Raw genomic sequence first — 23,845 nt, 5'->3', positions numbered from 1 at the left:
CGATGGTTATCTTGACATCTTTTGGGCTTGTGGAATTATCAAAAATGCAGGGCATGTGCTCTGTCTTTTTTCGGCTGATTCTAGAGCATCGGCCCAGAGATTGAAAATGTTTGGCTTGATCAGATATCAGGGCAACATGTTCAGGGGATGTTTCCTCGTGAGGTAATTCATGGTTACGTTAAACAAAAGTGGGCTAAGCGTGGAACCCTGATGCACCCCAACTCTTAATGAGAAGTTTTTGGTAATTCCTGCAGGGCACACTATTTGAGTTGAAACGTCTTCATACATGTACCTGATTAGGTCAATGTATGATTCCAGCACAAGTTGTGATCTAAGCGCTTCCAATATGATACCTCGGAGGATATGGTCAAAGGCTTTTTCCAAATCGATGAAAACCATATGTAAATTCGTCTTGTTTCTCTTTTATTTTTCGATTAGAATTCTGTATAGCATCTGATATGCTCTTGCCTGATACAAAACCACACTGATTGGGTGTCAGCTCTACTATGTTGTTTAATCTGTTGTTTATAATTCGCTCCCAGATCTTTAGAGTGTGAGACATCAGTTTGATTGCTCTATGTTACTATAAATGTTCTATTGACTTGTAAAAGAGCCCTTGAGGCCTACTTGCAGAATATTTTTTTGCATTTTGTAACAGTACAGAATCCTTGCAGCTCGAGTTAGACTCACATTTGGCCGGGTTATTTCGTATTTGTACTAATTGTTTGTGTAATTTTCAGCTCCCACGCAAGATCCTGTAGCTCCATGCACGCCTTCGCCGTGTGGCCCGAACTCTATATGTAAGGATGCTTCAGGGACGCCTTCGTGCACTTGTATGCCTAATTTCTTTGGATCACCGCCATATTGCAGACCTGAGTGTTCTAGTAACAGCGAATGCCCATCCAACAAAGCCTGCATCAATTCAAAATGTTCTGACCCATGTGTCAATGCATGTGGTACTAATGCGCAATGCAGAACAATAAGTCATTCGCCAATGTGTTTCTGCGATAATGGTTTTACGGGCGACGCCTTCTTCAATTGCTATGTTCAAGATGTAATACAAGAAATACCAACTCCTTGTGATCCAACACCTTGTGGTGTTAATGCAGTGTGCAAAGAATTGAACTTCGCTGGATCTTGTACTTGTCTGCCAGACTATATAGGAAATCCATATGAAGGATGTCGACCCGAATGTACAGTTAACACTGACTGTACGTCAAACAAAGCTTGCATACGCAATAAATGTCAAGACCCTTGTCCAGGCACATGTGGAACGATGGCTTCGTGTATTGCCGTTAATCACTTACCATCTTGTACTTGCTTACCTGGATTTACTGGTGACCCGTATCGGCAGTGCCTTATTCATAATGGTTATTATTCAAACACATTATTTTACGAGTATGTTGCTATATGTAAAATGTATATTGCTTTATGCCAATTCCAAAGCGGTCATGGGTCTACTTTTAGTCACTAATAATTGATTCATGTTTACAGAACCTACACCGGAACTTGTTACGCCATGTGTACCAAATCCGTGTGGACCAAACAGCGTCTGTCGGGCAGTAAGTGGACAAAGCGCTTGTTCGTGTATGGCTAACTACATTGGTTTGCCACCTGGTTGTAGACCTGAGTGTACCGTTAGCTCGGAATGTTCCACCAATAGAGCATGCATTAATCAGAAATGTGCTGATCCATGCCCTGGACGTTGTGGTTTAAACTCAGACTGCAGAGTTATTAATCATAGTCCTCTGTGCTCGTGTACGCCTGGATTCACAGGCGATTCATTTACTCGATGCTATCCGCAACGTAAGTATTAAACTTTGACGTCAATTATATAGAAAAATATGCAATAACTATTATTTTTATTTTAATAATGTGAGATAATGTTATACCTACCTAACCTCTTTATTTTATTTTGCTATATCCTTTCCAGAGTCCATGTATGTAGCGTGTATTAGTATGCAAATAAAGATCTGTATCTCTATCTATCTCTATCTCTACTCTTTATATCTATGATGGACTACTTACCTACCTAACCTTTATACATAAGAACTGCTGTAAAAAGTAATGAAATAAACGTATTTCTATTTATAATTCGGCCTAATAATTGAATGTACTTTCTTTTAGAACCATTGCAATTGCCACCAGAACCGACGAAAAACCCATGTGTCCCAAATCCTTGTGGAGACAATTCAATTTGTCGCGAAATAAATGGGGGTCCATCTTGCAGTTGTATGCCACAATATCAAGGACAGCCTCCTAATTGTAGACCTGAATGTGCTATTAACCAGGACTGCCCGTCTAACATGGCATGCATAAATATGAAGTGCCGTGATCCATGTCCAGGAAGCTGCGGAGAAAACGCAATATGCACAGTCTTTAACCATTCTCCGTCTTGCACGTGCTCTCAAGGTTATAGTGGTGATTCGTTTGTTGCCTGTAGGCCAATTCCACCGAAAAGAGGTATAATAACCACAAAAAATTCTTTAATACTAACTTAACGAGCTTCACATATAAAATATTTGTTTTTTAATTCATTTTTGTTCCAGATGAATTACCATCTGATCCTTGTAATCCTTCACCGTGTGGTATCAACGCCCAATGCAGAAATGGGGAATGCACGTGCATTAGTGACTATCAGGGAGACCCATATTTCGCTTGCAAACCCGAATGCGTATCGAGTACAGACTGTGCTCCGGACAGAGTCTGTTCCAGGAACAAATGCATCAATCCATGCCCCGCAATGTGTGCAGCAACCGCTCAATGTAACGTTTATAATCACATACCAATTTGTACATGTCCAGAAGGTACTTCAGGAAATGCATTTACTGGATGTCATACAATCACAGGTACGTTGTTGAAACATTTTTGAACTAAACTATTTTTTTACAAGCTTTTATTTTACTTGCAATGTATGTATCTATGTTTGTAGGGGTCAAATATTGCAAGTTAAATTAGACCCACCGGTTTCCGATGAAGCTGATAATTTCCATAAATACTCTGTGATAAAACAACGCAACTTAATTGTGTTTGGGGTTGTTAGAATTGTATCAGTTGCCCGTGGAAATAAAAGTACAGTCAGGGATAAAAGCTTGTATCAAAAATGTTTTTTTTTTGCCAAGATCTTATTAGTAAATATTTCACGACAAAAACAAATTACTATAGCAATTTGCTGTGAAATAACGAACTATCATAGTGACTAGCGATTGATTGCATATCATTATTATTTATCCCAGAACATTACATTAATCTAATACAGGTAATTTAATTATCATCATCATTATTGGCAAACCCCTACCGCTTGCTTTATGTAGCCTTCTTTTTGTGTGATGGATATATGTATTTTTATTGCAGTTTCTTTGGTCGAACCGTGTAATCCAAGTCCATGCGGTCCGAATAGCCAATGCCGTCCAATCAATAACCAGGCAGTATGTTCTTGTTTACCTACGTTTATTGGGAACCCGCCATCATGCCGACCGGAATGCACTATCAGCGCCGAATGCCCGCAGAATGAAGCTTGCAACAATCATAAATGTATCAACCCGTGTGTTGGCGCTTGCGGCTATGCAGCTAAATGTGAAGTTATAAATCACAACCCGATATGTTCATGTCCAAACCAATATACAGGAAATCCATTTACACAATGCACTCCAATACGTAAGTAACCGTCGTTCGCTTGTTTTCTTCTATAAATTAATAGCAATGACACAATTTCTGATTACAACATGACACGAATACTTCTCATTACAGCTGCCACGCCAATACCGCAGGGAGACCCATGTACGCCTTCTCCATGTGGACCGTATTCGGTTTGCAAAGTGATTGGAGAGTCGCCATCATGTACATGTCAACCAGATTACTTAGGCCAACCTCCCAATTGTCATCCAGAGTGCGTCAGTAATTCAGAATGTAGAAGCGATTTAACATGCATTAATCAAAAATGCAAAAATCCCTGTCCGGGTAGTTGTGGATATAATGCAGACTGCAAAATTATTAGCCATGCTATGGTCTGCACCTGTCCTTTCGGCTTATCTGGAGATCCTCTTGTTTCCTGTAATTCTATTCCAGGTAAGATATTCCAATTCGTAATTGTACCAAGTACCTAGTAATGATTGCAGATGTGTTTTTTTTTTCGTATAATTCGAACAAAAATATATTTGTCTTTTACAGATTCCATCGTATATGATTCTCCTTGTGAGCCATCGCCGTGTGGACTTAACGCAGAGTGTTCTGAACGAAACGGAGCAGGCGCATGCAGATGTATTGAATCGTACGTCGGTAATCCATACGAAGGATGTCGCCCAGAATGTGTTATAAATACAGATTGCTCACCCATATTTGCTTGCATTCAAAACAAGTGCAAAAATCCGTGCCCTGGTGTATGTGGATCAAATGGCATTTGTCAAGTTGTGAATCATCTACCCACATGTTATTGTCCTCCAGGACTAACAGGCAATCCATACTCCTACTGCGTACCACAATTGGAAGGTAATATTTTGTTACGCTGCTACGTACTCCTTTATGTATTATTATAACCATATGTTTGAATTAAAAAAGTAAAACATTATTTCAGATGAAATTAAACCGGCGCCGTGTACTCCATCACCATGCGGACCGAACAGTCAATGTCGAGAGGTGAACTCTCAAGCAGTATGCAGCTGCTTATCTGAATTTATTGGTTCTCCACCAAATTGCCGGCCGGAATGCACGATTAATAGCGAATGCCAGACAGATAAAGCATGCATAAATCGCAAGTGTGTTAATCCCTGTGTTGGTCAATGTGCTAGAAATGCTAATTGTAGGGTAATATCACATAATCCGATATGCTCTTGCCAAGAACGGTTTACTGGAGATCCATTCACCAACTGTATACCAAGTAAGTTGTCTCTACTTATTTCAGTATTTTATCATTTATGAAAATGATTTATTTCATAAATGTTGGGTACATTTATGAACGATAGGATTAGCGTGTTTTAATTTGCGTTTGTTAGTCGTATACCTCGAAATCAAAAATTCCTTGTAGCTTTTCACCTAATCGCGTTTCGCCGCGATCTCATAATTTCTGAACAGATTTTTTTTCTTGTAGTATGATTTGTGGTCGCCAATTACAGTGGTGTATAAAATTCATAGTATATTTACTTCACTGCCTTTCTTCACTGTAGTCACTTTTCACCTCGATACATATTTGTTTATAATGCGTTATTACATATCGCGACATTTCCATTAAGCACTATACCTCTATAGTTTTGTTTTGTAAATGCATTTCGCACTTGTAGTTTATCTCCTGGTTTTGAATGGGATATATGTAACCTTAGAGGTAGATTTCCTAAATAACAATTTTCCAAAGCTAGTTAATGTATGGCTGTAACAATGAGGTCAATAAGCGACCGTATTTTTATTATATCCCAGTGATATAACCAATTTTTGTTACGATTAATACAATTCAGTACAACAATACGCGACCCAGGTAAAATGCAACAAAAAAATTTTGGTAATACATGCTAAATCAAAATTTGCTACTGTTGTAAGCATCTATTTCAAATATATGCGGCTAAATAAATAGGCTATTGAAAATACATGCTACATTAAAATTTGCTACTGTTGTAAAAATCTATTAAAAATATAGGCGAGTAACAAAATATACCACCGATATTACACGCTACAGCAAAATACGCTATCACGGTGAAACGCGAATAGGTGAGAAGCTACAAGGATTTTTTGATTTCGAGGTATACGACTAACAAACGTTAATTTGTCACATTCATTTCATGTTACATATCCATATTAATATTAAAAATGCGAAAATGTGTCTACCTGTTTGTCTGGTATCTACCTCTTCATGCTTAAACCGCTGAGCCGATTTAGTTGACACCCGGAGGACATAGGATTTAGTCGTAGTTGGAGCTCATGAAATACGGCGTTTCGTGAACCAAAGATTTCCTTTTTGGTCCTTAGGACCCAAGGATGGATTTAAGAAGTGGAGCCACCCGATTTTTTTATGTAAAACCGCAGAATCAATTTAGAAAAAAATTGGTATAGAGATAGTTTGGGTCCCGGGGAGAGCAAGTTGGAAGTTTTTATGGAGAATCAATAACCACTCAACCGATTTACATAAAAATTGGTATGGAGATAGTTTGAGTTGTGGGGAAGGATATAAAATAGTTATTATCCCCGAAATCATAATCTATTATGAGACTATTATCTTTTGTTAGAATTAAGGGATGTTAATGCATTTTATACCAATTTGTCATCCCTTTAGCCTTTAGGGGATGAAAATAGGGATGGAAGTTTGTTTTTTTTTTTTATACTACGTCGGTGGCAAACAAGCATACGGCCTGCCTGATGGCAAGCAGCATCCGCAGCCTATGTACGCCTGCAACTCCAGAGGAGTTACATGTGCGTTGCCGACCCTAACCCCCTCCCACCCTCGTTGAGCTCTGGCAACCTTACTCACCGGCAGAAACACAACACTATGAGTAGGGTCTAGTGTTATTTGGCTGCGATTTTCTGTAAGGTGGAGGTACTTCCCCAGTTGGGCTCTGCTCTAGATCTGGAATGACATCCGCTGTGCTGAGCCCTACCACACAGAGCGAGATGACATTCACAATGCCCATACCTCTCTTGTGGACGTAGTTTAAGGACATACCCGAGTCCAAAATCAGTAATTCCTTAAGTACCGAAGTAATAAAGCTCAATATTATTTTACTTTTCCTGAGATTTTAAGTAGGTATTTTATTGCAGTTTTATTGGTGAGAAACTTTAGTAATAAAAAGTAAGCTACCCAAATTCCTAATTCCACGCAGACCAAGTCGTTGGCAAAAGCTAATGTTTATGAAGCATATATTTATGTTTATGTCAAATATCTGTCTTGTGTAAGAAGATAACACTTTATGAACGCAAATTATTTTACAGTTGTAGTGTCGATTTCACCGCCACCTACAGAAGTCAACCCGTGCATCCCATCGCCGTGTGGACCGAATTCAGAATGCCAAGTATACGGAGGCAGCGCTCGATGCACTTGTTTACCGAACTACATAAGTTCACCACCTCGATGCAGGCCGGAATGTGTGACCAGCGCGGAATGCAGTGCTGCAACTGCTTGCATTAACAGCCGCTGCGCGGATCCATGTCCCGGAGCTTGTGGTATCCGTGCCCAATGTAGCGTCGTTAACCACCTGCCGATCTGTTCATGTACACCTGGCAATACTGGGGATCCGTTCGTTGCCTGTCACGATATGCCGCCCGAAGGTTAGTTACATGTCAAAATATAAAGTTGCTTGGAATTTGATCCTGTCAAAATGACATAGAACCCTAAGCAACGAACAGCTAACTAATCTATTTTTTTTTTTCTCATTTTAGATCCAATAGATCCGTGTTCTCCCTCCCCATGTGGATCTAACGCAGTCTGCCGAGATGGCACATGTACATGTTTACCTGAATATCAAGGCGATCCTTATTTCGGTTGCCATCCTGAATGCGTTTTGAACACCGAATGTCCACGTGACAAAGCATGTATAAATAAAAAATGCAAGGATCCTTGTGTTGGAACATGTGGCAGCGGCGCTATTTGTGAAGTTTTCAATCATATTCCTATGTGTTCTTGCCCACCGGGCTATACCGGGTCGCCATTCTCGTACTGTACTGGAGTAATTAGTAAGTATTATGTTTCTATCAAAGTTAAGCTTAATACCGCTATTCATAAACTCTTTTACAAAGCCTAACAAGAGCTTGATAATAGTTTGTCCTTATATCGTTTTCAAATTGATTTATTAGAAAGGGACAAACATTTACAATGGTTTGCTAAGTGGTTAAACCGTTAACCCAAAGTCAAATTGTACTGGTAACCATGGTAACTCCGGGGCTATAACCACGAAAATCGAATTTCATCAATTGCGGGCATTTTTCTCTGTCACTCCAATTAAGTTTTAGTAAGAGTAAAAGAGAAAGATCCCCGCAATTTGCGAATTTCGGTTTTCGCGGTAGGCCCCCAGGTTTAACCGGTTAACCCCGGGTTAGTGATTGGTGCAAGTGACCCTAAGGAGGTTAATTATTAAATCGTAGTAAGAGGATCCATGATAAAATATGGCCTTGCATGTGTTATTTTTTTAGAGATGCTAATTTTGAGTCAATGCTTTCTGTAAATCATTGGATTGGTTTCAATGAGCCGGTAACTATATTTTAGAGTATTCATTTATTCCACGCTGTCCCAATGCGGGTATGGAACTTCATCGGTAATACTTATTTATGTTTAATTACAGACATGACAACCAACTTATGTCAGCCGTCCCCGTGTGGTCCCAACAGCCAGTGCAAAGAAGTAAATGGAAACGCGGTGTGTGTTTGCATTCAAGGCTACATAGGTAGTCCTCCAAATTGTCGACCAGAATGTACAATAAGCGCCGAATGTGCGTTAAATCGAGCTTGCTCTAATCAAAAATGCATTGATCCATGCCCAGGAGCATGCGGTCGTAACACTCAATGCACAGTGGTGAACCATAATCCAGTGTGTACTTGTTTGGCTGGATATTCCGGTGATCCATTTTCATATTGCCAATTTATTCGTAAGTAAACAATATTCAAATAAAGATTCTCAATAGCAGTTATCAAAATAGGTAAACATAAAATATCACATTGTAAATCTTCTTGCAGCTCCAGCACCGCCAGTGAAAGTAAATCCATGCCTACCGTCTCCTTGTGGACCGAATTCGCAATGCAATGAAAATGGTGAAAATTACGTTTGCACATGCTTACCCGAATTTGTTGGTACACCACCCAATTGTCGACCCGAATGTACTAGTAACACTGAATGTGCTTTGAACATGGCATGTATCAATAGGAAGTGTGTTGACCCTTGCATCGGCTCATGTGGCGAGAACGCCGAATGTAGAGTTGTAAGCCATACACCGATATGCTTATGTCAAAATGGATATACTGGTGATCCGTTCCTGACATGCACTTACCTTGAAGTTGTTGCTACGGAACTGGAACGCCCTACACCGTGCGTTCCTTCTCCATGCGGTGTCAACGCAGAATGCCGTGAACAATACAACGCCGGGTCTTGTACTTGCCTAGAAGGTTATTTCGGAAATCCATATGAGGCCTGTAAGCCAGAATGCATACTTAACTCGGACTGTCCGGCTAATCTAGCTTGCCGAAATAATAAATGTTATGATCCCTGCCCTGGTACTTGCGGTCTAAATGCGCTATGCAATGTAATCAACCATATTCCTAGCTGCTCTTGTTCAGACCAACATTACGGGGATCCTTACAAAATATGCATATTTAAGCTTCAATGTGAGTATCAATTTTACTTAATACACGTTTTATTTTTAATTAACGTTAATACAGATATATTTAATACACCTAGTTGGTAACATTTGTTTATTAATATATATTTTATGAATTTCAGCTGATATACACGATCCTTGTGATCCATCACCATGCGGGCCTAATAGTCAATGCAGGTCTCAGAATGGGTTGTCTATCTGCACATGTTTAGATGGATACCAAGGATCACCTCCAATGTGCCGGCCAGAATGTTTAACCAGCTCCGAATGTCCCATGGATAAGGCCTGTGAAAACCTTAAGTGTATCAATCCATGTCCGAGGGGCTGCGGTGTTAATTCAGACTGCAAAGTTATTAAGCATAACGCCATTTGTACATGCAGACAAGGTTATACTGGAGATCCGTTCTCACAATGTTACGTGTCTCCAATACCAGAACGGCCGCCCACGGATCCGGTTAACCCTTGCATACCTTCGCCATGTGGTTCGAACGCCTTATGCCGTGACATCGGTGGCATCCCTTCGTGTACATGCAATGTTGGATACCTTGGCAGCCCACCGAACTGCAAACCGGAATGTGTTGTTAATGCCGATTGTAGCAATGACAGAGCTTGCATAAACATGAAATGTGAAAATCCATGTTTAGGTTCATGCGGACTGAATGCTGCATGCAATGTGATCAATCACGTGCCTATGTGTTCGTGTCTAGAAGGATATCAAGGAGATCCGTTTGCCATTTGCAATCTTAAACCCTCAGGTACAAAACTTTATTTTGCAAATATGTCTATATTTTATTTTGCATGTCCACGAAACTGGAAACATGATAGTTAACGAACATCTAGTACAATCGGAGTAGAACAAACCTCGAAATCTCTGGAACAGTCCTGAAATTTGGTATGTATGTAAATTAAAGGCCCCTATTTCATGCCCACACTACTTGACATTTGGGGACCTCGAGGAATAGCAGCCATCTTGGAAAATGTGTACCATCCTGGAGAAATTCGCGTTTTACTCTAAATCTAGGTTATTTAAGAAAATATGGTGTAATACAACATTAAAGCTTATTCAATTCTACACGAGAAAGTCCTAGATATCTTTGCGGAAAAAATACATCTTGTTATAGAAAATACGAGGGTTGATTGACAAATTCGCGGCCTGGCCAATTAAAAAAAAACTTTTTTCTTATTTCTGCCGCCATTTTGATCTGCCATTATTCAACTGTCTTCCCGCGAAATTTCAATTGGCGTCTATAGTTAAAAGCAATATTACGGCATATTTAAAGATACGTGTCGGTAGATATCGGGAAAATGGAGAAATTAGAGCAGCGTGTTGTGATTAAATACCTGCATAAAAAAGGATTGACACCGAAGCAAATTTATGATGATATGCAAAGTACATTAGGGCAATCCTGTCCATCATATACGATGGTGAAAAAATGGGCAGCTGAATTCAAGCGTGGACGAGATAGTATCGCAGATGACCCTCGTCCCGGGAGGCCAACAACGGTGACTAACACGGACAATGTGGCAATTACGAGGGTTGCTACTTATATATCCGGAAACAGAAAAACAAACAAACGTACACGGCTGAAAATGGTTTCATTGTTTTTCAAAGTATTCCCCTTGATGATCTATGTACTTTTGCATTCGTGTGAACCAATTTTTGAAGCACTTCTGCCACTCCGCCTGAGGTACCTCCATAACGTGTTGTTTGAATGCATCGACAGCATCTTCAGCGGTCGAAAATCGTTGAACGCGTAATTTATTTTTTATATTGGGAAATAAATAAAAATCATTGGGTGCCAAGTCAGGGCTGTACGGCGGATGACCCGTTAATTCCACATTTTGACCTTCCAAAAATAGAGTTGTTTCGCGTGACGTATGACAGCTGGCATTGTCATGATGAAGAATGATTCTTCGTGGCTGGTTAGTTTTACGAATTTGTTCAAATACTTCCGGTAAGCAAATGGTCGTGTACCAATCTGAATTAACCGTTTTACGGTTATCTAGTGGCACTGTAGCTACATGGCCATTAATACCGAAGAAGCAGGCCACCATTTGTTTCAATGTACTTTTTCCACGAGTAACTTTCGTAGGGTTCGGCTCATTTGGAAACACCCATACCGTTGATTGTTGCTTCGTTTCGGAATCGTATGCATAGATCCAGGATTCGTCACCTGTATAGATGTTATAAACGGCCTTTGAGTCACCACGGTTATATTTTTTTAACATTTTATTGCACCATTCGACGCGAGCAACTTTTTGCTCCTTAGTTAAGTTGTGCGGTATCCAACGCGAACAAATTTTTTTTACAGCTAAATGATCACGTAATATGCTATTAATGCTAGTCATAGAAATACCCAGAGTCGCCTCTATCTCGCGGTATGTAACATGTCGGTTGTCCATTATAAGTTTTCGCACAGCCTCAATATTTTGTGGTACAACGACCGATTTCGGGCGACCTGCCTTAACTTCGTCCGTAAGCATACTACGTCCACGATTGAACTCACTAAACCAGTGATACACAGTACTTTTAGATGGAGCTTCATCACCAAAAGTTGAAGTTCGTTGATCTATGCACTGTTGTTGCGTTAAACCATGCCGAAAATCATAATAAATCATAGCACGAATATTTTCACGAGTGAGTTCCATTCTTGCAGCGAGATGACATTTAAAACCCGTCAAAAACAAAACACTAGCGTTAATAAGAAAGAAAAAATATACCGGCCAGTACTGAAAAAGTTCAAATTTTACCATGGAGGTGAAATATACTATTTAAGAAGATTGTAATCCCGGTTTCCGGATATATAAATAGCAGCCCTCGTATATGCGAAATGATAATGAAGACCGGCGATTAAAGGTGCGGGAAATAGCTGACATCGTAGGCATCTCTTATGAAAGAACTCAAAATATTATAGTCAACGAATTAGGTTTTTCCAAGGTGTCGGCGAGATGGGTCCCGAGGCTTCTTTCAATGAAACAAAAAATCGCTCGCCATACTAATTCACGTGAATGTCTAGATCTGTATGAAGCCGATACTCAAGACTTTTTGGACAGATTTGTAACTATGGACGAGACGTGGGTCCACCACTATACACCAGAGACCAAACAGCAATCGAAGCAGTGGGTTCGTCCTGGATCTCCGCCTCCCAAAAAAGCCAAAGCAATTTTGTCGGCCAATAAAGTCATGGCATCTGTTTTCTGGGATGCAAAGGGAATAATAATGGTTGACTATCTCCAGAGAGGTAAAACTATAAATTCTGACTATTATTGCGAGTTATTACGCAGATTACGCGAGGCTCTGAAGATAAAAAGACCTGGAATGTTGACAAAGAAAGTTATCTTCCACCAGGACAATGCACGTGTTCACACGTCACTAAAATCGATGGCGGAGATTGCCAAATGTGCGTTTGAATTATTGCCCCACCCACCCTATTCACCCGATTTAGCACCATCGGACTTTCATCTGTTCCCCAATTTAAAAAAAAACATATGGGTGGTATGAAATTTTCAAGCAACGCCGAGGTCCAAGCTGAGGTGGATGCCTATTTTGAAGGTCTCGAGGAAAGCTTCTTCAAAAGTGGTGTAATGGCTCTAGAATCCAGATGGAACAAGTGCATCCAACTCGACGGGGACTATGTAGAAAAATAAAAATAAATTAAAAAACCTCTGTTTTGTTTTTAATATTCAGGCCGCGAATTTTTCAATCCACCCTCGTACTTGCTAAATATAGGTTTAGCGCTTATACACTTTCAGGGGATATTCTCTTAACAGGAAACTCGAAGGAATATCAATTCCACTTTTGTCTATACATTTGTACATGGTCTACCCCAAGTATCAACATTTTACTCGACTGCGACTTAACCAGAAAGTAGGGTATGGATTTAAATACTGATGATTCAGTACATCCTGTAGCTTAGGATACTTAAAGTTTTAAAAATTACTTATCGGTCAATTCCTCTTGCCCTTGATAACCTGCTTAGACTTGTTTCCCCAATACACTATCTAACCTAACCTAACCAAACCTAACCCAACCACAAAAAATGTTTTTTTTTGTGTGAAATCTAATAAGCTTTTGAGACATATTTTCAGAAGAACGCTTCGTTTTAGGGACATAGTGCTATATATATATATATATAATTATTGTGTGGGATATAATAAGCTTCCGTTTACACAAATGTTCGTACAAATGAATAGACAAACGTGGAATTCATATTCCTCTTGAGTTTCCTATTACGAGAATGTCCCCTGGAAGTGGATAAACGCTACACCTAGATTCAGCAGTGTATTTTCTATAACAAGATGTATTTTTTCCGCAAAGATATCCAGGACTTTTTGTGTAAAATTTAATAAGCTTTAATGTTGTACAATATTTTCCTAGATAACGTAAATTTAGAGTAAAACGCGAATTTCTCCAGGTTGGTACACATTTTCCAAGATGGCTGCGATTCCTCGAGGTCCCCAAATGTCAAATGGTGTGGACATGAAAAAAGGGCCTTTAATTTACGTACATACCAAATTTCAGGACTGTTCCAGAGATTTCGAGGTTTGTTCTATTCCGATTGTGCTAATCTGTTTTGACACACTGACATTAATAAAATTGATTTTATTTCAGAACCCCCGCAAAAGGCAGATCCTTGTAATCCAACACCGTGTGGGGCTAATGCTCAATGTAATAACGGCATATGTACATGTCTCGCTGAATACTCCGGCGATCCATATTTCGGTTGCCGTCCTGAGTGCGTCCTGAGCTCAGACTGCCCTCTGGACAAGGCCTGCGTGCGTTCCAAATGCGTTGATCCATGCCGAAATATGTGCGGTGTTAATGCCGAGTGCAACGTTTACAATCACGTTGCAGTATGCAGTTGCCCGGCTAGTATGACTGGTAATGCTTTCAGCCAATGCAACATAATCGAAAGTAAGTATAGGTATTAAAGGTTATGTTAAGTATTATATGTACTTCTTTTTCGTTTAAACACATTTATTTGTTTGTTCCTAGAGCCAACAAATAGACCTTGTGAACTTTCTCCATGTGGGCCTAACAGTAACTGCAGAGAAATTAACGAACAAGCAGTATGTGCATGCTTACCAAATTATATTGGAAATCCACCTAATTGTCGCCCGGAATGTATTCAAAGCTCAGACTGTACTCCATCGCGTGCATGTATTAATCAAAAATGTGAAGATCCATGCCCGGGATCATGTGGAAGTAATGCTATCTGCAATGTTATAAAACATAATCCTATCTGCAGCTGTCCTGACAGATACACTGGTTCTCCGTTCTCCCATTGTTATGGTATGTTATGTTTCTTTAAAGTAACTACTGCATATGTGGATTATGCGTAAACAAGCATTTTATAACATTAATTTATTTTGCAGTATTTGTTCCTGAAGAACCACCACCGTCTGACCCATGTGTACCTTCTCCATGCGGACAGAATAGTATTTGCAAACCAACTAACGGCGGTTCATCTTATGTATGTACATGTCAGCCAACATTTGAAGGTACTCCGCCACAGTGTCGTCGGGAATGTACAAGCAATGATGATTGTTCAATGGACAAAGCATGCATAAACTATAAATGTAAAGACCCCTGTCCAGGATCTTGTGGACTCAACACAGTATGCATTGTACGGCTGCATAGTCCCATGTGTTCTTGCGAAGAAAGTTATACTGGTGATCCCTTCACAGCATGTCACAGAATATTAGGTGAACCGATAGACCCATGTAATCCGACGCCGTGTGGTGCTAATGCCCAGTGTAAAGTTTCAAGAAACCAAGCTGCTGCATGCATATGTGATCCAGATTATTATGGAAATCCTTACGAAGCATGCAGGCCCGAATGTGTTACACAAACAGATTGTCCTTACAACAAAGCATGCTTAAAGAATAAATGTGTTGATCCTTGTCCCGGAACGTGTGGTGTTTCAGCCCTGTGTCAAGTTATCAACCACATTCCATCATGTAGTTGTACACCAGGATACACTGGAAATCCTTACGCATATTGCCACATTATAATCAACACTCCGGGTAATTATTTTATTCATTCATACCTAGGTTTGGAAACAAAAGCATATTTCCTTTTCTGCGGGTTTAAAGTAACCTTTGCCAACATAAAAGGGAGTGCAATAACCGGCCAAACTTCATAACCGGTTTCGGTTACGGTTATGCCCGAAAAATAACCGATAATCGGTTACGGTTAATTTCGACAAAAAATATAAATTTATTATCAAGTAATAAAAAAAAATACAAAAATAAAGGTACCTACAGTATTAGGGAATGTGAGTATAAGTCTTCATTTTTTAATAAAACACAAATACAGTGAAAATATGACCTTGGACGTGATACAATATTCAATCAAAATATTTCATAAATAAGGGAAGTATTTGGTATATTTTCGTTATTAATAAAGTACACGAATGTTAAAAATTAAAGTCATAGGCGTCAAAGCCAAAAAAGCGGCCAAGTGCGAGTCGGAGGAAGTCGCCCATGAAGGGTTCCGTACCATTTATGACGTATTAAAAAAAACTACTTACTAGATCTCGTTCAACCAATTTTCGGTGGATGTTTGCATGGTAATGGTATATCATATATTTTTTTTAGATTTTTCATTCTGTTATTTTAGAAGTTACAGGGGGGGGGGGGACACATTTTTTCACTTTGGAAGTGTCTCTCGCGCAAACTATTCAGTTTAGAAAAAAATGTTATTAGAAACCTCAATATCATTTTTGAAGACCTATCCATAGATACCCCACACGTATGGGTTTGATGAAAAAAGATTTTTTGAGTTTCCGTTCTAAGTATGGGGAACCCCCAAAATTTATTGTTTTTTTTTTCTATTTTTGTGTAAAAATCTTAATGCGGTTCATAGAATACATCTACTTACCAAGTTTGAACAGTATAGCTCTTATAGTTTCGGAAAAAAGTGGCTGTGACATAACCGGACAGACAGACGGACATGACGAATTTATAAGGGTTCCGTTTTTTGCCATTTGGCTACGGAACCCTAAAAACGTAGGATTTTGTAGTCATTAGAAGATCAATTCATAGAAAAGTCATAAATACATAACCGTAACCGGTTATTCGAGTTTCCAAGAATTGGTTATGAAATTGTGTCAAAATAAAGGGTATAACCGATCTGCATGAAAAAAAAAAAAAAAAAAGACTAAATAACTATTAAATATGAAAGGTATCTACCTAATTCTAGCGTTTTTTACAGAACCAACCAAAGATCCTTGTGTTCCAAACCCGTGCGGAAGCAGTTCAGTTTGCAATAACAACAATGGACATGTGGCTTGCTCATGTCAGCCCGATTTTTTGGGAACTCCTCCAAATTGTCGACCTGAATGCACTGTAAACTCGGAGTGCGAAACTACAAAGAGTTGCACAAGGCAGAAATGTATTGACCCATGCACAAATGCTTGTGGACAAAACGCTGAGTGCAGAGTAGTCAACCATGCTCCTATTTGCTCTTGCCGACCAGGTTTTGAAGGAGATCCGTTCGTCAGATGCGTAGTAGTTGACAGTAAGTTTAGTTTACGAGTACTTATTAAAAAATTAAAACAAGAAATATTACTTTGCTAATCCGCGAGAAAATAACGTGTTAGTCAATCAGTGCTAACCCGTTATACTTACTTGCGTATTTTTACATGCAATTAATGTTCCCACCCTCCCACCGCAAAAATAAATACGCAAATAAATATAACAACCCACCACCAAAAGTACAAAACTCGACACGTGTTTCGCCTCTCTACGAGGCATCCTCAGGAGATGCTGGAGATGTTGACGGTCTGACACCCGACAACTGACTCAAAAGACAGATCAGTCAGTCAGTTTGAGTCAGTTGTCGGGTGTCAGACCGTCAACATCTCCAGCATCTCCTGAGGATGCCTCGTAGAGAGGCGAAACACGTGTCGAGTTTTGTACTTTTGGTGGTGGGTTGTTATATTTATTTGCGTATTTATTTTTGCGGTGGGAGGGTGGGAACATTAATTGCATGTAAAAATACGCAAGTAAGTATAACGGGTTAGCACTGATTGACTAACACGTTATTTTCTCGCGGATTAGCAAAGTAATATTTCTTGTTTTAATTAGCATGGATTTCCGCAAAGTAACGCCTGATTCTATTAATTACGAGTACTTAGTAAGTACTTACTCGGGATGCGTTATTATTTATTGATTGTTCTTACCGACCAATTTTTTTTTCAGAAACTCCACCACCTGAAGTGAACCCATGCGTACCATCTCCCTGTGGACCAAACGCTCTCTGCCAAATTGTAAACCAAGCACCTGTGTGCACTTGTATTAACAACTACATCGGAACACCTCCAAACTGTAGGCCTGAATGCACAGTAAACTCAGACTGTCCCAGTACTATGGCTTGCATGAATCAAAAGTGTCGTGACCCTTGTCCCGGCTCGTGTGGACTACAGACCGTGTGTCAAGTTTATCAACATGCTGCTGTATGTAGCTGCAAAGAAGGTTTCACTGGGAATCCTTTCCAGAACTGTTACATCCAAGAACATATAGGTAAATGTCTAATAACAAATTGATCTATGAATTGATTTAACCCTTACTAAATAAGTATAGGTATACCTAATCTCTTAATATGACGAGTAAAAAAATGGGTGGAATTGTTTTTTCCTTACAATATTGTTTACTTTCAGAACCCCAACCAACTGTATATGACAAATGCAATCCCAGCCCTTGTGGAGCTAACGCTGACTGTAGAGATGGCCAATGCACCTGTAGACCAAAATATTTCGGCAACCCCTACATGAGCTGCCAACCCGAATGCACACACAATTCTGACTGCGCGCCACATCTCTCATGTATTAATAATGAGTGTAAAAACCCATGCGCAAATATTTGTGGTCAAGGTGCCGTTTGCGAAGTTTATAATCACATACCAATGTGTAGTTGTCCTTCTAATACAACAGGAAATGCATTCTTCTCTTGCACTCCTATTACATGTAAGTAATCTATCTAGACTGTTACATTAATGAAGAAACCCGAAACTCGTATTAATTGTCTTTAAATATATTGTATACCTACTCTTCGCCACATGTTCTAATAATATATTTATTTTCAGCAATACCCATCAGAAGAGACCCTTGCACGCCTTCACCTTGTGGACCATACAGCGTATGTCGAGCAATAAATGAGCAAGCAATTTGCTCGTGTTTAATGGGATACATTGGCGCACCACCTGCGTGTAGGCCGGAGTGCACTGTAGATTCAGACTGTACAAGTTTAATGGCCTGCTCCAATCAAAAATGTAATAATCCTTGTGCAGGCTCTTGTGGCCTTAACGCTGAATGTAGAGTGCACAACCACAAACCGATATGCTATTGCCCTAATGGCTTTACTGGTGATCCATTCACCAGATGTTCTATTGTTGTGGACCGTAAGTAGAGATTTATACCCTATTACCATCTGAAATATAAAAACGAGAGAATAAATATTTTATGTATATGAAATATATTATTTCAGGTGATCAACCACCAAGAGAGGCTCCATGTGAACCATCGCCCTGTGGTCCTAATTCCATTTGTCGAGCCGTAAATGACGCGCCGTCCTGTTCCTGCTCTACAGGTTTCATTGGAACACCTCCATTCTGTCGCCCTGAATGCGTCACAAACAGTGAATGTACTTTCGATAAGGCGTGTATCAATAACAAATGTGTAGACCCATGCCCGGGTGCTTGTGGACAAAACGCCATATGCCGCGTCATCAGCCATTCACCTCAATGTGTTTGCCAACCAGGATACGAAGGAAACTCCTTTGATCAATGTCTACCAATCAAAGGTACGATGCATAGTCACATTTGTACTTGCTAGAAAACCTAGGTACTACGAAAAAAAAAACTCATGTCAGTGATCACTTTTAGGCCTATTTTACTAATAATACAGTAATAAATACAATAATAAATAAATAAAATAATAAATATTATATGGACATTTTTACACATAGTGACTAAGTCCCACGGTAAGCTCAAGAAGAATTCTATCTGAAAGAAAAAAACTATCTGAAACTGTTTCCGCCTTTTTATGTATGTATGTATGTTTGTTATGTATGTATATCGAATTTTAATACAAACAAAAATGTTAGAAGGTAGTAAAACGAATTAACTTAAAAATAACTTACTTTTTTATTTCAGTACCAGATCGGAAACCACCCATCTCAACTCAACCGTGTGTGCCTAATCCTTGCGGGCCAAACGCGATTTGTCAAGAGCGTAACGATGTGGGCAGCTGCACATGTCTTAGTGGTTACTTCGGTAATCCATATGAAGGTTGCCGGCCAGAATGTTTAATTAACTCTGATTGTCCAGAAAATCTCGCATGCACAAATAACAAATGTCAAAATCCATGCCCTGGCTTATGTGGATCAAATACTCGGTGCGAAATGGTCAATCATTATCCTATGTGTGTTTGCCTCGATCGATATGTGGGAAATCCTTATGATGGTTGCATCTTAAAAGAAGGTAATGAGTTTCAACGATCGTATGCTTATAAATGAAAGTTTTTAATTATTTTATTTAATAAACAATTTATTTATTTATTTCAGAATCACCTATTGATCCTTGCACCCCATCCCCTTGCGGAGCGTACAGCACATGCAAAGCATTGAATGGTCAAGCTATGTGCACATGTTTACCACAATATTTCGGCAGCCCTCCTAATTGTCGACCTGAGTGTGTAACGAACCCAGAATGCCCTCCAAATAAAGCTTGCATAAGACAAAAATGTGTAGATCCATGCATTGGAACGTGCGGAGAAAATTCACAATGCCGAGTACATTATCATAGTCCTTATTGCACCTGTGCTCCTGGCTTTGAAGGAGATCCATTTGTTAGATGCACCAAACCAGTAGCATCTCCACCACCAAAACCACCTGTATGTGAACCTAGTCCTTGCGGTAGATATGCTACATGCAGAGACGTTGGTGGGTCAGCTATTTGTAGTTGTTTGCAAGGTTACACCGGTGCGCCACCAAACTGCGCAACCGAATGTACGATTAATGAAGATTGTTCCAATGACAAGGCATGTGTGCGAGAAAAGTGTGTCGACCCATGTCGTGGGTCCTGCGGGACATTTGCTGACTGTCGAGCAATGAATCATCTAGCTATTTGTACATGCCCAGTCGGTTATAGCGGCAATCCGTTTGTCAATTGCTATCCGTTTAAAGAACCTCAAAAAGATTTAACGCTAGATCCATGTGCGCAATCTCCATGTGGAATCAATGCAATTTGTTCTAACGGTTCTTGTTCATGTATCCCCGGATATCAAGGAAACCCCTTCATTGAATGTCGACCTGAATGTACAAACGATAATGAATGCTTGAAACAACAGGCCTGTAATAACTATAAATGTGTCAACCCATGCAAGAATGCTTGTGGCTTCGATGCAGTTTGTAACGTTTACAACCACATTGCGATTTGCGAATGTCCCGTTCCTCTACAAGGTGATCCATTTATTGCATGTCGCCCAATCATAGGTAAGACTAATCAAGAAATATCGTTTACATTATATCATATCACATACGGTACCAAGTATGTTTTGTTGTTATTGTTTTTGAATTTTCTTGTTTCATAAAATCCTTTATTCTTTTAGCTCCAACGGTAACTGACCCATGTACTCCAAATCCCTGCGGTCCAAACAGCATTTGCCGAGCACAGGGCACCGTGGCGCATTGCTCTTGCCGGCCACCCGCGCTTTCCGATCCGACCAGTTGCCGCCCCGAGTGCCGCGCCGACTCCGACTGCCCAGCAGATCGCGCCTGCCGAAATAATAAATGTCGCGACCCTTGTCCTGGCGTATGCGGCCTCCGAGCTCTTTGCCAAACTAGAATGCATTCGCCCATTTGCTCTTGTCCAATAAACTTCATTGGAGATCCATTTGTTCGTTGTTCACCAGGTAAAATATACATATCTACACCAGTTTTATCATAGTATTCATTTTAAAGAAAATTTTTTTTAATGTTACATTTACTTTTCAGCGCCCACAGACGTAGAGTCTAAGGTTATCTCACGATGTCCCGACTGCGGGCCGAACGCAGAATGCATCGATGGCCAATGTCGATGCAGAACAAATTACTTTGGAGCGCCTCCTTTCTGTCGCCCTGAATGTCTAAGCTCCAGTGACTGCGAATGGCACCTCACGTGCGTCAATCGTCGCTGCATGGATCCTTGCCCCGGCGCGTGCGGTCGTGGCGCCATCTGTTCGCCTATCTCCCATGAACCTCGCTGCGAATGTCCCCCCTCTACCACTGGAAACCCTCTTGTTGAATGTCGTCCAATTAGTGATATCCGTAAGACAGACTCAAATAAAAGATTGCTTTGTCCTTTAAATTATTACGAATGTGTTGCTAGATAAAAAAAATGTTAGGTTAGGTTAGACGGCAAGCTCGGCTTTCGCTTTTAAAACTTAGGCATGGGTTTTACTAGTGAAACTGAGTGAGCTGTTTATCCCAAAACTTATGTGAGCGTGAACTAATATTTAAGGTCGCTTTACGAAAAGCGCTTCCTACAATTTTGCTAATACTAGAGCGTTTATAGAAAATGTTTCTTATTTTTGTTATTCAAATGTTTCAGAGAAACCAAAAGACGATCCTTGCTATCCGTCACCCTGCGGGCCTGGGGCGATCTGTCGTTCAAGAGGCACAGGCGCATCTTGCGAATGTGAACCAGGTCTCCGTGGTGACCCGTACACGGGTTGCCGACCGGAATGTTTGGCGGACTCTGACTGTTCACCGTCGCGCGCTTGCGTACGTTCTCACTGTCGTGACCCTTGCATCGGCAGTTGTGGCATAGGAGCAGATTGCGAAACCTTTAACCATCTACCAACTTGTTCTTGTCCACTGGGAACAAGGGGTAATCCTTTTGTACGATGTGAAGAAGTGCTCAAATCGGGTAAATATATAAAAATATAAATGTGATTCTGAACTAATTATCCGATTTCTAGATGTTTAATCAAATTATTATATTTTAGTACCCCCGTGCGATCCATCCCCTTGTGGCCCAGGAGCTTTGTGCACTGCCGTCGGTGAAAATGCGGTGTGCTCGTGTCCGCAAGGCACCAGCGGTGATGCAGCCGCAGGCGGCTGTCGACCCGAGTGCGTCGTCAGCTCAGAGTGCCCGCGCGATCGTGCTTGTGTGCGAAACCGGTGCGTCGATCCCTGCATCGGTGCATGCGGCAACGGTGCAGAGTGTCGTGTCTTTGATCATGCGCCAATTTGCTCCTGCCCACCACCAACAACTGGAAATCCATTCCTAGGATGTAGACAGTTGGATGGTAATATATTTGTAGTGACTACAAAGAGACCTTTGGGTCTACTTAAATAAATAAAATCAAAGGCTGGGGACACTTTCAAACAATATTTTTTTCATTTCAGTGCAACCTAGTAAGGGCCCTTGCGATCCTAACCCATGTGGACCGCACGGAACATGCCGCAACGGTTTCTGCACCTATCCGGAATGTATTGTTAACGATGACTGCTCAGGAGACCGCGCTTGCATTAATCAAAAATGTACTGATCCATGCGTAGGAGCTTGTGGATTAAATGCGATTTGTTCAGGCGTGCGGCATTCGGCAGTTTGCTCATGTCCCAATGGTTACACGGGTTCTCCATTTGTACGTTGCGAACGGATCATCATACCCACGCCCGCACCTGTACCAGAATGCATAAGAGATGACCAGTGCGCCGACAATGCCGCATGTGTCGACTCTCGTTGCTCTCCCGTGTGCGGACCCTCAAATTGCGGCCTCAACGCACGTTGCATAGCTAGACAGCATAGGGCTCGCTGTGCTTGCTTGCCAGGATACGAAGGCGACGCCTATACTGGCTGTTATTCAGGTATAAACTATCATTCACTCAATACAAATGATACAATTGTTTGTACGTTTAAAGCTTACATTTCAAATATGTTTCACAGTGCAATGTCACAGCAACAACGACTGCCCATACGACGAGAGTTGCGATGGCGGGTCTTGTGTAAAGGTGTGTCCGCGAATTCGTTGTGGCACGGAGGCGCATTGTGCCGCGCGTGGACACGTTGCTACGTGCGAGTGCGACAGCGGAGCTCGCGGTAATCCGTGGACGGCCTGCCATAGAGCCGAATGTACGATAGATGACGACTGTGCTACGTGGCTGGCATGCCGTGGAGGCACTTGTCAAAACCCTTGTCCCGGAGCTTGTGCGCCGGACGCGGTGTGTACTGTCACGCGCCATTCACCTGACTGCGAATGCCCGCGCGGTACTGTAGGCATCCCGAACGTTGAATGCCGACGAGGTAAATTTCTTTCGGTTATTTAACCAGAATTGTTTAATTATTCCACTCTGAATCAAATAAAAAGGTTACTTAATAATACTTAAAGTTACATTAACATAAAATAAAATGAAAAACTAACATAAAAGAGAAACATAGTATAGAATGTAAAATTGATTATTTAAAACAAACAAACAACATGAAAGTCGCTAGAGACCTCATACTATTGTCACTGTGACAAGGTACGAAATAAATAAATATTATAGGACATTATTACACAAATTAACTAAGC

At 40.6% G+C, this 23,845-nt stretch overlaps 1 protein-coding gene and 1 long non-coding RNA gene across 2 annotated transcripts in view; one reads left to right on the top strand and one right to left on the bottom strand.

Annotated features, from left to right (window-relative positions):
- The window catches only part of LOC133521383 (uncharacterized), a 75,622-nt gene that overhangs the window by 12,215 nt on the left and 39,562 nt on the right, over positions 1–23,845 (bottom strand). The window lies entirely within an intron of this gene.
- The window catches only part of LOC133521381 (uncharacterized), a 166,505-nt gene that overhangs the window by 121,676 nt on the left and 20,984 nt on the right, over positions 1–23,845 (top strand). The window contains 29 exon segments of the mRNA XM_061856321.1: positions 741–1,370; positions 1,495–1,806; positions 2,128–2,463; positions 2,550–2,849; positions 3,355–3,657; positions 3,751–4,068; positions 4,171–4,488; positions 4,574–4,876; positions 6,913–7,248; positions 7,360–7,653; positions 8,259–8,561; positions 8,650–9,294; positions 9,410–10,042; positions 13,900–14,202; positions 14,284–14,580; positions 14,664–15,314; positions 16,504–16,809; positions 17,493–17,813; positions 17,951–18,256; positions 18,376–18,690; positions 18,777–19,091; positions 19,444–19,770; positions 19,854–20,783; positions 20,900–21,202; positions 21,285–21,596; positions 21,880–22,197; positions 22,277–22,579; positions 22,680–23,141; positions 23,221–23,577. Coding sequence (XP_061712305.1) covers positions 741–1,370; positions 1,495–1,806; positions 2,128–2,463; positions 2,550–2,849; positions 3,355–3,657; positions 3,751–4,068; positions 4,171–4,488; positions 4,574–4,876; positions 6,913–7,248; positions 7,360–7,653; positions 8,259–8,561; positions 8,650–9,294; positions 9,410–10,042; positions 13,900–14,202; positions 14,284–14,580; positions 14,664–15,314; positions 16,504–16,809; positions 17,493–17,813; positions 17,951–18,256; positions 18,376–18,690; positions 18,777–19,091; positions 19,444–19,770; positions 19,854–20,783; positions 20,900–21,202; positions 21,285–21,596; positions 21,880–22,197; positions 22,277–22,579; positions 22,680–23,141; positions 23,221–23,577 — 11,157 coding nt within the window.

Source organism: Cydia pomonella, chromosome 9 (assembly GCF_033807575.1).
Source record: "Cydia pomonella isolate Wapato2018A chromosome 9, ilCydPomo1, whole genome shotgun sequence".
Taxonomy (NCBI): Eukaryota; Metazoa; Arthropoda; class Insecta; order Lepidoptera; family Tortricidae; genus Cydia; species Cydia pomonella.
The sequence above is the reverse complement of the archived record's forward strand: the minus strand, read 5'-3'. Positions and strand labels throughout refer to the sequence as shown.